The 14,509-nt window shown below is 39.4% G+C and overlaps 2 protein-coding genes across 7 annotated transcripts in view; both read left to right on the top strand.

Annotated features, from left to right (window-relative positions):
- Positions 1 to 8,586, top strand: part of LOC137249817 (uncharacterized) — a 41,509-nt gene extending 32,923 nt beyond the window's left edge. For 5 of the 6 annotated variants that reach the window (XM_067781767.1, XM_067781765.1, XM_067781766.1 and 2 more), the window contains one exon: positions 7,684 to 8,586. In XM_067781767.1, coding sequence (XP_067637868.1) covers positions 7,711 to 8,586 — 876 coding nt within the window. In that variant the 5' untranslated portion in view covers positions 7,684 to 7,710. Of the gene's footprint in view, positions 1 to 3,587; positions 3,689 to 7,683 lie in introns of all 6 variants that reach the window. The other variant, XM_067781769.1, reaches the window with a different exon arrangement.
- On the top strand, positions 8,576 to 10,791 carry LOC137249816 (glucose dehydrogenase [FAD, quinone]). The gene is made up of 2 exons (XM_067781764.1): positions 8,576 to 8,716; positions 8,792 to 10,791. The coding sequence occupies exons 1-2, from the start codon at positions 8,600 to 8,602 to the stop codon at positions 10,514 to 10,516; spliced, it is 1,842 nt and encodes a 613-aa protein (XP_067637865.1). The 5' UTR covers positions 8,576 to 8,599; the 3' UTR covers positions 10,517 to 10,791.
- Positions 10,792 to 14,509: the final 3,718 nt, after the last annotated feature.

Here is a 14,509-nt window from a genome sequence, read left to right as displayed (position 1 = left end):
TCGTTGCAACTCAAACAGCCATGAAATAAAATAATGACGACGAAGAAAAAAAGAAAAAATAAATTAGTAAGTTGTATTGCAGGCAATAATACAATAACAAAAATAGAAATGAAAATAGTTGTAAGGAGCGACGATCAGCAGTGGTCTGCTGATGCAATACTCTTCCGCATGTAACGGCATATGAGGCAGTGGAAGACCACAAGTGGATTGCAGGAAATGAGAAGTTGAAAAACCCAAAGAAAAACGTTGCGAAAAATTAACAAGGAGCCGGACAAATCGAGCCGTGCATTGTGGCAATGAACTTGAAAGACACGTTTCACAAATTACTAAACAATAAATTTAAAAATATTTGACAATCGATATTTAGTAGAAAAAGTTTGGCGAGCAATTAATTGTTGACCAGCACACGAGATACAATAAGGTGCCAGCAGCAGCAGACAACTACAAACATTTTTACGTTGAGGCAGGGATTGCAATTGAAAAATATTTACCGGCTACAGTAATAAATTGACAGCAAATGAAAACAAAATTTACATAAATCAAAGAAAAATAAGGGAAAAAAATAAGGAAGGCTAATTTCGGGTGTAACCGAACATTACATACCTCAGCTGCCAAATTACAGCTTGCAAAACTTTTGAATTACCTTCTTTTAAAAGTGGGCGGTCCCACGCTCGTTGTACAAAATTTTACTAATTTTCTATTCTGCGTCTTAAGGTCGACCCACCTACCAAGTTGTATCGCTTTATCCGTCTTTGGTAATGAATTATCGCACTTTTTCGGTTTTCGAAATTTTCGATATCGAAAAAGTGGGCGTATTATTGTCCGATTTCGTTAATTTTAAATAGCGATCTGAGATGAGTGCCCAGGAACTTACATACCAAATTTCATTAAGAAAAATTCATTTCAAAATTTACTCATTTCAAAATTTACTCAAGTTATCGTGCTCACGGACAGACGGACGGACGGACATGGCAAAATGAATTTCTTTTTTCGCCCAGGTCATTTTGATATATAGAAGTCTATATCTATCTCGGTTAGTTCATGCCGTTACGGGGTACCGTTATGCAAACAAAATTAATATACTCTGTGAGCTCTGCTCAGCTAAGTATAATAAAATCCACGCAGTCTGGCACATAGCCTGGCACGGCACAAGCAGAGGGAAGGGTAGGTATTTACAACAAATCGGTGCACTAACTCTCAAACAGTTGCTGAAGAGCTGAATTTCAGTCAGAAAGCACCGGTTAACCCTTCTTATTGTTTTACTTCTGTCAGTAGAAAAACAGAAACAAAATAGCGGGTTAGCTCTTGCCGTATGGGCAATATCATTGCGAGAGTAAAGGCTGACATCGCAGACCTAAGGGAAATGATTTGGTTGCGGCAAGGAATGAAGACGTGTCGTGTTTTCTGTCATTTACTGCGCTGCGGTGTGGGATACGTGATAGGAAATATACTCCGGACCAAGTTATGTTGTTTTATTCTGTGGAAGCACATCACACTGGCTCTCTGTATCAAAGCAGGCTTATTCAATAAATCTTTTGAGCACACGCGCCGATGGAGGAGATGAAAATAGTGGATAAGGACTTATGATGTAAAATTAATTAATGTAAGGAAATTGAGCACGTGATTGTCTGTGCATGTTTTATGTTCCTCCTACTTTCCTTTTTTGAAATAAATAAAATTCTACGAAGATTATAGTTGTTGGTTTGAGCGGTCCTGTGAGCTGCTACGGGGACGCTAAGGCGCAGACACTTTACGCCATTACCTTACACTGTCTCTCTCCTGTAATTTAATCCACCCTAGCGCAAGCCTAGTCCAATTCGAATATGTGGGTCATACAATTGAAGAAAGCAAAGCAAGAAGGTATCAAAATACTTCCGGTATCAGAACCAAAACCGAGTCTGTCTACACACTGTCCTCAGAGCTAGACCATGATTGTTTCGTTCTTACTGAAACTGAGATCTATTATTTCTAAGCTACAATGTTAACCATAAGCTCTCGATAGCAGCTAGTTACATCTCCCCTCCAAATCAACATCATAGCCCACTGATGCTGGAGCTTGAGTTTTATCAATATTTCGAACTACCAACATGTGATAATAGAGCGGCCTTTAACTACTCGCGATGTAGTTTTGATGAGTTAAACATTTTGTTTGATTTGAATTGGGACCATCTTTTTGGAAATGCAGATGTAACCGGTTGTTATGATATTTTTAAGTCAACAATTTATGACATCTGTGTGAATAGCATTCCTGTTCATAGAGCAATAAAAAAAAAAAGTCCGTGGTTCTCCAAAGAACTCAAACGGTTAAGGAATTTAAAGAATAAGTTATATCAAAAGCATAAACGCTCTACCAATGCCAATGTTCGTGAGTGCTACATTTTTTACAGAGCTGAATTTAATAACCTCAATAGATTTTTGTATCGGCGGTACATTCATAATGTTGAAAACAGTATTAAATGTAACCCGCCTATCACACCGTATGCCCTGGGTTCAACTCCCGGGCAAAGCAACATCAAAATTTTAGAAATAAGGTTTTTCAATTAGAAGAAAATTTTTCTAAGCGGGGTCGCCCCTCGGCAGTGTTTGGCAAGCGCTCCGGGTGTATTTCTGCCATGAAAAGCTCTCAGTGAAAACTCATCTGCCTTGCAGATGCCGTTCGGAGTCGGCATAAAACATGTAGGTCCCCTCCGGCCAATTTGTAGGGAAAATCAAGAGGAGCACGACGCAAATTGTAAGAGAAGCTCGGCCTTAGATCTCTTCGGAGGTTATCGCGCCTTACATTTTTTTAATTTTTTAAGTTTTTTTGGAGCTACATTAAGAATTGTTCGGATATTCCGACATCGGTCCACCTTAGAGCTGTTTTGGCCAACTCAATTTCGGAAGCGGCTGACTTATTCGCTGAATTATTTTCCTCGAATTTCGTTACGGATAATAGTAGTTGGGTTTCGTCTGAATATCTGCCAATTGTAGATGAGATGTCCTCTCGGCTGTCCTGTTGAAAAGTTGTTCATCTTTGATTGTTCCTTTAAGGCACATATTTAATATGTCACTATCTGCCGGAGTTTTTATTGATGCATGGAAATTTACTTTTATTACGCCTATCCTTAAAGGTGGTAAAAAAATGATATCGAAAATTATAGGCCGATATCCAAACTTACCACTGTGTCAAAGCTATTTGAGTGCATAGTTAAGAATACAATTTACTTCTCCGTGAAACATCTACTATGTCCTCAGCAGCACGGTTTCGTTGCGGGTAGATCTACCATAACTAATCTGGGTGTTTTTACGGAAGACTGTTTGGATTCCTTTCAAAAGGGCTACCAAATCGACGCGATCTATACAGATTTTTCTAAGGCTTTCGATAGGGTATCGCATCGAATACTACTGGCAAAACTTTAATGATTGGGCTTTCACTCTGAGTTTCTGAAGTGGATCTCTTCTTACTTAGAGAACAGAAGTTGTATCGTTCGTCTAGATAATGTGTCATATTTTCCATTCGCCCCAACTTCCGGTGTCCCTCAGGGCAGCGTTTTGGGTCCGCTACTATTTGTCATATTTATTAACGACATATCATCTTGACTTAAAAGTTTCTCATGAAATCAAGTGCTTGGAGGATTCTTTAATCTTACAAAATGAGTTAGAAACTTATACCGTTGGTGTGTCCGTAATCTTCTATTCCTAAATATTGGTAAGTGTCATTTTATCACTTATGCTATGTAAACTTGAAGTTTTGTTTATTAACAGTCTATAAACACCTTGTTTGTTGATTAAATAAAAATATAATTATTATACCGGTTAATGCCATTTTGTCACATTTGAGCAGTTGCGTGATGTCTAATATCTACTGGAAAGGTGCGTTTCGTACGATGCGCCCATGTTCGCTGACATCGTACACTTATAATGCGATATTAATGAATTATTTGAAATATTAGTGAAAATCTGCAAGAAGTTAGATAGTGCATTGAATGGCGGTTACAACGTTTTTCGCGCCAACCATTCATATCATACTTATATTTTATTTGTATTATAACCGTCACCCTCCTCATTTAACAAGATATAAGTTTCTTAAACTCTGATCCACTTTCGATTCCGATTCTGATTCCGACTCCAATAAAGCAAACTTGTAAGTTCCGAATCCGGTTCCGGTAAACTCACTTTCGCTACATCCCTAGTTTCAACTACCGGCTGTGTGCGACCACGCGCGCTGTGGCCCAGCATCGTCTGATCGAAATTGAAACAAGTTCGTTGCTTAAGTCTTTTGTACATTGTTTGAAGTTGTTGAATAAATGAAGCAATCAATAAAGTAAATTTCAAGTGTCATTTATGTTGTTTGTTTACCGTTAGCGTTTTTTACTGTTATTAATACAATGCCGATGACATGTTTATCGCTTTTGTGTGCCGCTTTTTCTCAGATTGTCGCCTGGTTTTATGAACTGGTTTTTTTTTTGTTCCTATTTCTTCAATAAAATTTAGCATACAATTCCGTAAGATATGATTTTTTTTTTGGATTTTTACTTTTTCTCTTCATTCTTCTTTTTTTATTTTATGCAAATGATATTAATATTTGATCTCTTTTTGTTACATCCGTCAGTCCGATTAGAGTTCACAACCATATCATGCTATCACATCACATCATCTGTTTCATTTTGTGATCGCGCACGTGCGTCCGTTTAAAATTTGGCCTATTTCTAAAACTTTGTGTAGTAATATTGAGGAAATGTTTGATGCGCTCAAAAAAATCAAATTAACACCTCACTTATATTACGTAAGCTAACAAATTTACAACTCGTCCGCTACTTTAATAAAATTCAAATTGATTTTACTCAGCCAAATACAGGGCGGTAAAAAAACCCGGAATATGCACATAAAATTAACATAAAAGAGTTGCCTGCACTTGGGTGTTACATTTTGCTGCGGCATGTACCTACAACATGAATATTTTATTATTATTTAATTATTCGGAAAAAATGGTTTTTCTTATCGGCATATTCGCTTTTATTATTAATAATTTGTGTTTCTTTTTTTAAATGTATTTTCGGCTCGTTGGACGCGATTGTGTGATTATATTTGAAATAGCATTTTTAAGTGTATGTGTACTTTTTTATGACTGTTTTTTGGTTTTTAAAGAATTCATGGAAACAAACTTGCTTTGCCTTACGTTATGTAAACAACTTTGGTGCAACTAAATTCACCCGAACTTGCAAATGAGCTTTGCCTTTTGAAAGTGAAGCATAAAGCGCTCTTGGCTTGGCCAATGGGCAGTTATAGTGTTAACTACTTTGTACTCTTTACTTTAATTTTTAAAATAATTTTAATTGAGTTTTTTTAAAATATCAACTTGAATGTTGATATAGCAGTATCCCACACAATTTTTTGTTGATTACCAAAAATTTATTTTTTTTAAACAAGGCCTTTAAAAAATTTCAAAGAACGTAACGCTAAAATATTAATTTGAAAATGACACGACACAGATGCCAAACATGTATTTAAACTATCAGAATGTTTACACTAACACTAGGGATGCTATGTGTGTCTGATGTTGTTATGTTGAGAAAACCAGCAGGCCTCACGTAACTTACCATGTACCATGTGAACTTAGATTTAGACTCGCAAGCAATGGACGACTTACTAGTCTTTTTGTTGGACGTATAGCCCGACAGTTAGCAAATATGACTAAATGTGCAATATTCTTTGCTGATATTCAAAGTGTTTACAAAAACAAACGAGAATACTAAAACTGGAATATATATTCATTTTTTTGGTGGCATCAATTTTGTGTACTACTTTGTTAGTTAAAAAATAAGATAAAATAAAATGGTAAAAAATAATAAAAAAGGAAAGGGCTGAAGGGAAAAAAGGAAACCAGGGGAGAGGGGAGGAGAGGAGAGGGGAGGAGACGAGAGGAAAATGTTTTATGGAGTGTTATCGATGTTGATGGTCCTTTGCCAGATATAGATCCTGTACGGTGCGGTACGAAGCACCATTAAGGTACTAGCTAAACCATCTCGGGAACGAGTTATATGACCACATTAAACCTTTGGGCCATAAATCCAACTGTTCGCGAAATTACTAGACCTTAGGAGAAATGGATGGACGATGAAACCGATAGTATAAAAGCAGCATAAGCTAAGGAATCAGTAATCAGTTTAATTTAAACACTCCTTTGTGAAGTACGTGATATCGAAGTATAATTGTACTACTCCCAAAGTAGACTAAATAAAAACCATATTGCAATACTGAATATTGGATTTATTTATTCGAGGTATCAGCGATACGAACGTTAGCAGAAGGTTCAAAATAATCGGAGTTACACAGACTTCGTTACAATAAATTACTCGCATGCTTCACTAAAAGCGTGTTAAAATCAAACTGATTTACTATTACTCAGCATGCGCTGCCTTTATACTCTCTGTTGCCTCGTTATCATATTTCCCTTAAGGTCTAGACTTTTCGCGAACAGCAGCTTATTTATTTCTTATGTATATATCTGATATTCACGTATTGCTTCTAGTTATATACATGTGTATGTGTGAGTAATAAATTCTGCTCTTAGCTTCGATGTTTACATGTATGTGTGGCTGCTTTCTTTACTGTTGTTGTACATTTATTTAGTAGCAGCATAGCGAAGAACCGAAATGCTACTATTCGCCACAGTAACTTATGTTCTGCACACGAAGGTCAGTTGTGTTTCCGTTTAATCGTCCTCCCATTTTCATGTCATCTAATATCGTCGCGTACCCGAATTCCGTTGATTTCCACATGTTGGATTCTCCTAGTCGTTAAGCCACTTTCGCGGCCAATCCATGCACGAACACTTGTAGGGGAATCAAGTTAGAAATTACGTGAACACCTTCCTGAGATGCGTTGCTGACTCTGCCTCACATACGCAGACATATTTGAACCTTCCCAACATTTTGTTCATTACTCTTTTTGTTTAGTGCCTTTTACCAGATAAGAGCTTCATACGTAAGTATCGGGCGTATAACTATATTAAACATGCCATGGATGATATGTGCTGCCAAAATATTTGTTTGATTTCGTCTCAAGTTTCTTAAAGGAGGGAATTTTTGTTTTTCCTGAACAGGATTAGTTCGGTTTTTTTTTATTTACCGCCAGTCTGTTTTAACTGCCTGTATACGGCATACATGAGCTCGGTAATCTTTGCCAGGAATTTAACTGTGACCAGAAAAACCAAGTCGTCAGCGTATGCGACTAACCTCGTTCCTTCTGCTCCAAAGAATTCTAGAATTACATTAACTACCAATATCCAAACCAGAGGCGGAATCACGCGGTAGCCATTTTACAATCTCAGCCAACTCTTAAAGTTGTGCTGACGACTGTACTCATAAGCATGGAATCGATCCATGCAACTAGAGAGTTTTGTCTTCCATATCGTATAAGTGCCATGCCTTTGGACGTTGTTGCAGGCATCATCAATGTCCCAAAGTTCTTCATCTTAACTACTTGAATTTTTACTAACAAATCTAGACTCTTAAGTCCTCTTAAGTATAAATCTTCAAATGTTTAAATTACCTTTATTTCATAATTTAAGTCTTTAGTCCTAAGAAATAATTTATTAGTCTTAAATCTAAAATTTTTTTAGGGTAGGACTTACTTCCCCTTACCATCTTTTACTTTCGTAATTTATCTGTACTTATAATTCCCACTTTCTTATCATTACAGCTCCCTTTATTCCACCACAAACAAAATATGGGACAGGAGATATCTCATCAAAGCAAATCCAACATTGTTAAGCGACATAAATCACACCAACAAATACCCCAATCTACCCCACAACCACAAACGCAACGAGAAGTGAAGAAAAAACAGAAACCAACTTCTAATTTCTCACCCTGCAAAGGCAAATATATACAACACACTGAGAACTTTTCTAGTATCTACGCACCTTCTTCAACTTTATCTACCACTTCTACTAGCTCCACTGATGACGAACATTATCGGCAACGTCAAAAATACAATTTGAATAAGCAAACATATGAAAAATCAAGAATAGCCAAGAAACTGAGTCGCATTAGCAACACAACTGACCAAAGCACCAGCAGCAGCACTAGCAAAACTTCAAGCACCGCAAATAATTCGACGTATCAAAACTCCCAGACTAGCGAGCCAACCTACACGAATATCGAACGACAGTCCAATCAGCATAAACGCAAAAGTTCTACGAGTACTGATAGCGGCATCTACTACGCTTCCTGTCATTGCAATTCATCATTTCCATCATCATCTTCAGCTAACTCCACATCTTCGTCGGTATACTCCACAAGCGCTTGTGGTTGCGCGAAATCGGTGGCATCATCAACCGATCGTTCAAGATCTTCTTTAGATCACACGAAAAAATATCTTTGCCATCATTTGTATATAAAATCCTATTTGGACATTTTGGAGGAAGACGAAAAAGCGCGTGCACAATTCAAAACAGCAAAACCGGGTGGTATACGCAATTATAAACCTAAGATCTTAAGCAATACAGCACTAGCGGCCAGTGCACCTTTTAGCACTGGATTCAGTATTAGTAGCAGTAATATAAAATTACGTGAAAAGTGTAAAGAGGATCCGTGGATTTGACAATTACTGAAGAATGGCATTTGGTACAATGACGTCTTTACTTGGAGTGATTCCACTGCTGGCGATTGGCATGAATTACTATCGTTACCAAAGCATCGATCCGGAGAACAAAGTGCAGGAGGCGCAAATGGTAAGTAAACATTTGTGTGCGGGCACTTATTTTATGAGCTTACTAATCTTTAACTTTCCCTCTCTTTCTACGCAGACCAGACGCCAATATGATTTTATTGTCGTAGGCGGCGGTTCGGCTGGTGCAGTGATAGCCAATCGCCTATCAGAAGTGCGTAACTGGACGGTGTTACTATTAGAAGCTGGTGGCGATGAAACGGAAATATCAGATGTACCCGCGCTCGCCGGTTATCTACAACTTACCGAACTCGACTGGAAGTATGCGACAACACCATCAGCAACGCGTCAATACTGTCAAGCTATGAAAGGCGATCGCTGCTTTTGGCCGCGCGGCAAAGTGCTTGGTGGCTCCAGCGTACTCAATGCGATGGTATATGTGCGTGGTTCGAAGAATGATTACAATCACTGGGAGTCACTCGGCAATACTGGTTGGGGTTATGAAGATGTGCTCAAATATTTTCTCAAATCAGAGGATGTGCGCAATCCCTATTTAGCTAAAACACCCTATCACGAGACAGGCGGTTATCTTACAGTGCAGGAGTCACCATGGCGTACACCGCTTTCAATAGCTTTTTTGCAGGCGGGTATGGAAATGGGTTATGAGGTGCGTGACATCAATGGCGAACAGCAGACTGGTTTCATGCTTACCCAAAGCACCATACGACGCGGTTCACGTTGCAGCACTGGCAAAGCTTTCATCAGACCAGTGCGTTTGCGTAAGAATTTAGATGTTGTGCTGCACGCACACGCCACCAAAGTGCTTATAGATAAAAATAAACGCGCTATTGGCGTAGAATTTTGGCGTAATGGTCAAAAGAATATTGTTTTTGTGCGCCGCGAAGTTATTTTGTCAGCTGGCGCGCTAAATTCACCACAGCTGCTTATGCTATCTGGTATTGGTCCCGCTGAGCATCTGCAAGAGCATGGCATCAATGTTTTGTCTGATTTGCCAGTTGGTGATAATTTGCAAGATCATGTTGGCTTAGGCGGTCTCACTTTTGTGGTGGATGCGCCGCTAACTGTGACACGCGCGCGCTTTCAAACTATACCCGTCGCCATGGAGTACATTTTACGTGAGCGCGGTCCCATGACTTTCTCCGGTGTCGAGGGTGTAGCTTTCTTAAACACCAAATATCAAGATCCAGCGGTGGATTGGCCCGATATACAATTTCACTTTCTACCCAGTTCTATAAATTCGGATGGCGGTGAGCAGATACGTAAAATACTCAACTTACGTGATGGTTTCTATAATACCGTTTACAAACCGTTACACAATTCGGAGACTTGGTCTATACTACCATTATTGCTGCGCCCCAAGAGCACTGGTTGGGTGCGCTTGAACTCACGTAATCCGCTGCAACAGCCCAAATTAATACCCAACTATTTTGCTCATCAGGAAGATATTGACGTTCTAGTTGAGGGCATCAAACTCGCAATTAATGTCTCAAACACGCAGGCTTTTCAGCGTTTCGGCTCACGTCCGCACAATATACCACTGCCTGGTTGTCGCCATTATGAGTTCATGTCTGATGTGTATTGGGCTTGTGCCATTAAACAATTTACTTTTACAATTTATCATCCGGTGGGTACATGTAAAATGGGCCCAAGTTGGGATGCTGCGGCAGTGGTGGACCCGCGTTTGCGCGTCTATGGTGTGTCTGGTGTGCGTGTCGCCGATGCGAGTATAATGCCAACCATACTGAATGGAAATCCAAATGCAGCTGTGATCATGATTGGCGAGAAAGCGGCGGATCTTATTAAGGAGGATTGGGATGCGCTGCCGATGCGTAAAAAAGGGTGAGCCGTAGACGGACACGGACAGAGTCAGCCACCAGTAACACATGGACAACAATTGAAGTTGAAGTTTCGCTAATGCTCTGACAAACTACGGACTAGTCAAATTTCTTACAATAATTTTTTTTAATTTTATATCCATACATAGGTTAAGGTAATTTTCAAAATGAAATTTGTTTTTGTTTTTTTTTTTTTTTGTATTATATTTGTGTACATATGTATGCTGTCTAATTAGCATCTTACTGTTAAATAAATTTTGGTTTATTGTATGGTTGTTTGACAGATTTCCTCATATTTTTTTTTAGATTTTGTTGTATTTATTGGTACTGCACAAACATTCCCTGAAGACTTGGGGATTGGTACCGATGTTGGCAGTGATACGAGTCCGTACCTTCTAATGCCAGCCTGACTGCCTCTGCTCATTTGAACCCTCGAACCTTCGGATACGCGGGTTTTAGTCTTCTCTTACAACAGGCATTCCCATAGCGAAAATTTTCAAACCCATTAACCCGCTAGGTAAGGTTTCCTCAGATGTTGATGTCGTTGTAGCAGTGCTTCGCCCCATCCAATAGGTAGATTTTGGCGTCATGTGGAGACACATTACTTGCTGGACATACATAATGTATGTTTTGGTTGATTATGGATAAGTAGGAGTTTAACCTATTACAGTATCCAAATCAAACTCGTTCTAGAGTGACGGGTGTCTCCCTGAGGATATTGCACAACAGCAAGTTTCGGCTATTTGACATTTGTAACGGTATTCGCCGGGTAACTATCGGCGTAAACCTGTGGCGACTCATCATGGATGATACTAAGGGTTTCTTTATGCTGAGTTCTTGGGCGCATGATCCCTGTTGATGACTCCTTAAGTTCCTCTTTAAACAGATGTCTGTTAGGATGTCCAGATTTATGGGTATTCAGCACAAACTATTTGTTCATCATTTTGTTTCTCTCCTTTATGGAAAGTATTTTCGCCTCACTGTCTATATGATGTTCTGTTGACATAAAAAGAGATCCCGTGGCAATTCTGGGCACCGTGTTTTGACAAGCCTGCAGTTTCCTAAAGTGTGTTCCTTTTAAGCTTGGCGTTCATATCGGAGACGCATATCATACACGCGGCTGACCAATTATTTTTAGGTAGCTATGAGCGTTTCTTCGTCTTTGCAACAAGTTTAGGTACCATTGCGGATGCATGCTCGCGAAAAGAAAGGTCTTAATTGAATGTCGTAGTCATTATTTTTGGTTGTAAGAAAATCGGCAGCGTTATGCTATCGACTCGGATGTCTAGCATTTGCCAGGTCCACGTTGTAAATAAGGTCGAACAAGACTTGGCCGGGTACAGTTCCAGGTTTCTCAAGGTGAAGAAACGGGAAAGAGTAGGAGGATAGTAGTTAGTAAATATTTTCCGGGTCGGAATATCCAGGAATATTGTGAGCCAGCAAATTGAAGTTGAACCCTATGACGGAACCTTATTGAGAAAGCGATGTCAATGTAGTATAAACGTCTATCTGTAGCCACGTTTGCTTCCAGTTACCACAGGGAGTACCTTTCAAGTCCTAATCGAGCTGTTGGCACTGATCAGTGCAAAAGAAAGTTTCGCAGAGAACTTACATTCATACTGTGACGAATATTGACATCACTAGGCTGTTAGTAAATAATCACGCAACAATAACAAGCAAGGAAGGTTAAGTTCGGGTGTAACCGAACATTACATACTCAGTAGAGAGACAAAATAAGGGAAAATCACCTCGTAGTAAAATGAACCTAGGGTAACCCTGGAATGTGTTTGTATGACATGTGTATCAAATTGAAGGTACTAAAGAGTATTTCAAGAGGGAGTGGGCCATAGTTCTATATATGGACGCCATTTAGGGATATCGCCATAACGGTGGACCAGGGGTGACTCTAGAATTTGTTTGTACGATATGGGTATCAAATGAAAGGGTTTAATGAGTATTTTAAAAGGGAGTGGGCCTTGGCTCTATGGGTAGACGCCTTTTCGAGATATCGCCATAAACGTGGACCAGGGGTGACTCTAGAATACGTTTGTACAATATGGGTATCAACCGAAAGGTGTTAATTAGTATTTTAAAAGGAAGTGGGCCTTAGTTCTATAGGTGGACGCCTTATCGGAATATCGTTATAAAGGTGGACCAGGGTTGACCCTAGAATGCTTTTGTACAATATGGGTATCAAACGAAATGTGTTAATAAGTATTTTAAAAGGGAATGGGCCTTAATTCTATGGGTGGACGCCTTTTCGGGATATCAACATAAACGTGGACCAGGTGTGACTCTAGAATGCGTTTGTACAATATGGGTATCAAATGAAAGGTGTTAATGAGTATTTTAAAAGGGAGTGGGCCTTAGTTCTATAGGTGGACGCCTTTTCGGAATATCGTTATAAAGGTGGACCAGGGTTGACCCTAGAATGCTTTTGTACAATATGGGTATCAAACGAAAGGTGTTAATAAGTATTTTAAAAGGGAATGGGCCTTAATTCTATGGGTGGACGCCTGTTCGGGATATCGCCATAAACGTGGACCAGGGGTGACTCTAGAATGCGTTTGTACAATATGGGTATCAAATGAAAAGTGTTAATGAGTATTTTAAAAGGGAGTGGGCCTTAGTTCTATAGGTGGACGCCTTTTCGGAATATCGTTATAAAGGTGGACCAGGGTTGACTCTAGAATGCTTTTATACAATATGGGTATCAAACGAAAGGTGTTAATAAGTATTTTAAAAGGGAATGGGCCTTAATTCTATGGGTGGACGCCTGTTCGGGATATCGCCATAAACGTGGACCAGGTGTGACTCTAGAATGCGTTTGTACAATATGGGTATCAAATGAAAGGTGTTAATGAGTATTTTAAAAGGGAGTGGGCCTTAGTTCTATAGGTGGACGCCTTTTCGGAATATCGTTATAAAGGTGGACCAGGGTTGACTCTAGAATGCTTTTGTACAATATGGGTATCAAACGAAAGGTGTTAATAAGTATTTTAAAAGGGAATGGGCCTTAATTCTATGGGTGGACGCCTGTTCGGGATATCGCCATAAACGTGGACCAGGTGTGACTCTAGAATGCGTTTGTACAATATGGGTATCAAATGAAAAGTGTTAATGAGTATTTTAAAAGGGAGTGGGCCTTAGTTCTATAGGTGGACGCCTTTTCGGAATATCGTTATAAAGGTGGACCAGGGTTGACTCTAGAATGCTTTTGTACAATATGGGTATCAAACGAAAGGTGTTAATAAGTATTTTAAAAGGGAATGGGCCTTAATTCTATGGGTGGACGCCTGTTCGGGATATCGCCATAAACGTGGACCAGGGGTGACTCTAGAATGCGTTTGAGATATCGCCATAAAGGTGGACCAGGGGTGACTCTAGAATTTTTTTGTACGATATGGGTATCAAATGAAAGGTGTTAATGAGTATTTTAAAAGGGAGTGGGCCTCAAATCTATAGGTGGACGCCTTTTCGAGATATCGCTATAAACGTGGACCATGGGTGACTCTAGAATGCGTTTGTACGATATGGGTATCAAATGAAAGGAGTTAATCAGTATTTTAAAAGGGCGTGGGCCTTAGTTCTATAGGTGGACGCCTTTTCGAGATATTGCCAAAAAGGTGGACCAGGGTGACTCTAGAATGCTTTTGTACAATATGGGTATCAAACGAAAGGTGTTAATGAATATTTTAAAAGGGAATGGGCCTTAATTCTATGGGTGGACGCCTGTTCGGGATATCGCCATAAACGTGGACCAGGTGTGACTCTAGAATGCGTTTGTACAATATGGGTATCAAATGAAAGGTGTTAATGAGTATTTTAAAAGGGCGTGAACCTTAGTTCTATAGGTGGACGCCTTTTCGAGATATTGCCATAAAGGTGGACCAGGGTTGACTCTAGAATGCTTTTGTACAATATGGGTATCAAACGAAAGGTGTTAATGAGTATTTTAAAAGGGAATGGGCCTTAGTTCTATTCGTGAACGCCTTTTCGGG

The sequence above is a fragment of the Eurosta solidaginis genome, chromosome 4, assembly GCF_040869045.1.
Source record: "Eurosta solidaginis isolate ZX-2024a chromosome 4, ASM4086904v1, whole genome shotgun sequence".
Taxonomy (NCBI): Eukaryota; Metazoa; Arthropoda; class Insecta; order Diptera; family Tephritidae; genus Eurosta; species Eurosta solidaginis.
Note: the sequence above shows the minus strand (reverse complement) of the source record. Positions and strands in the feature narration are given on the sequence as shown.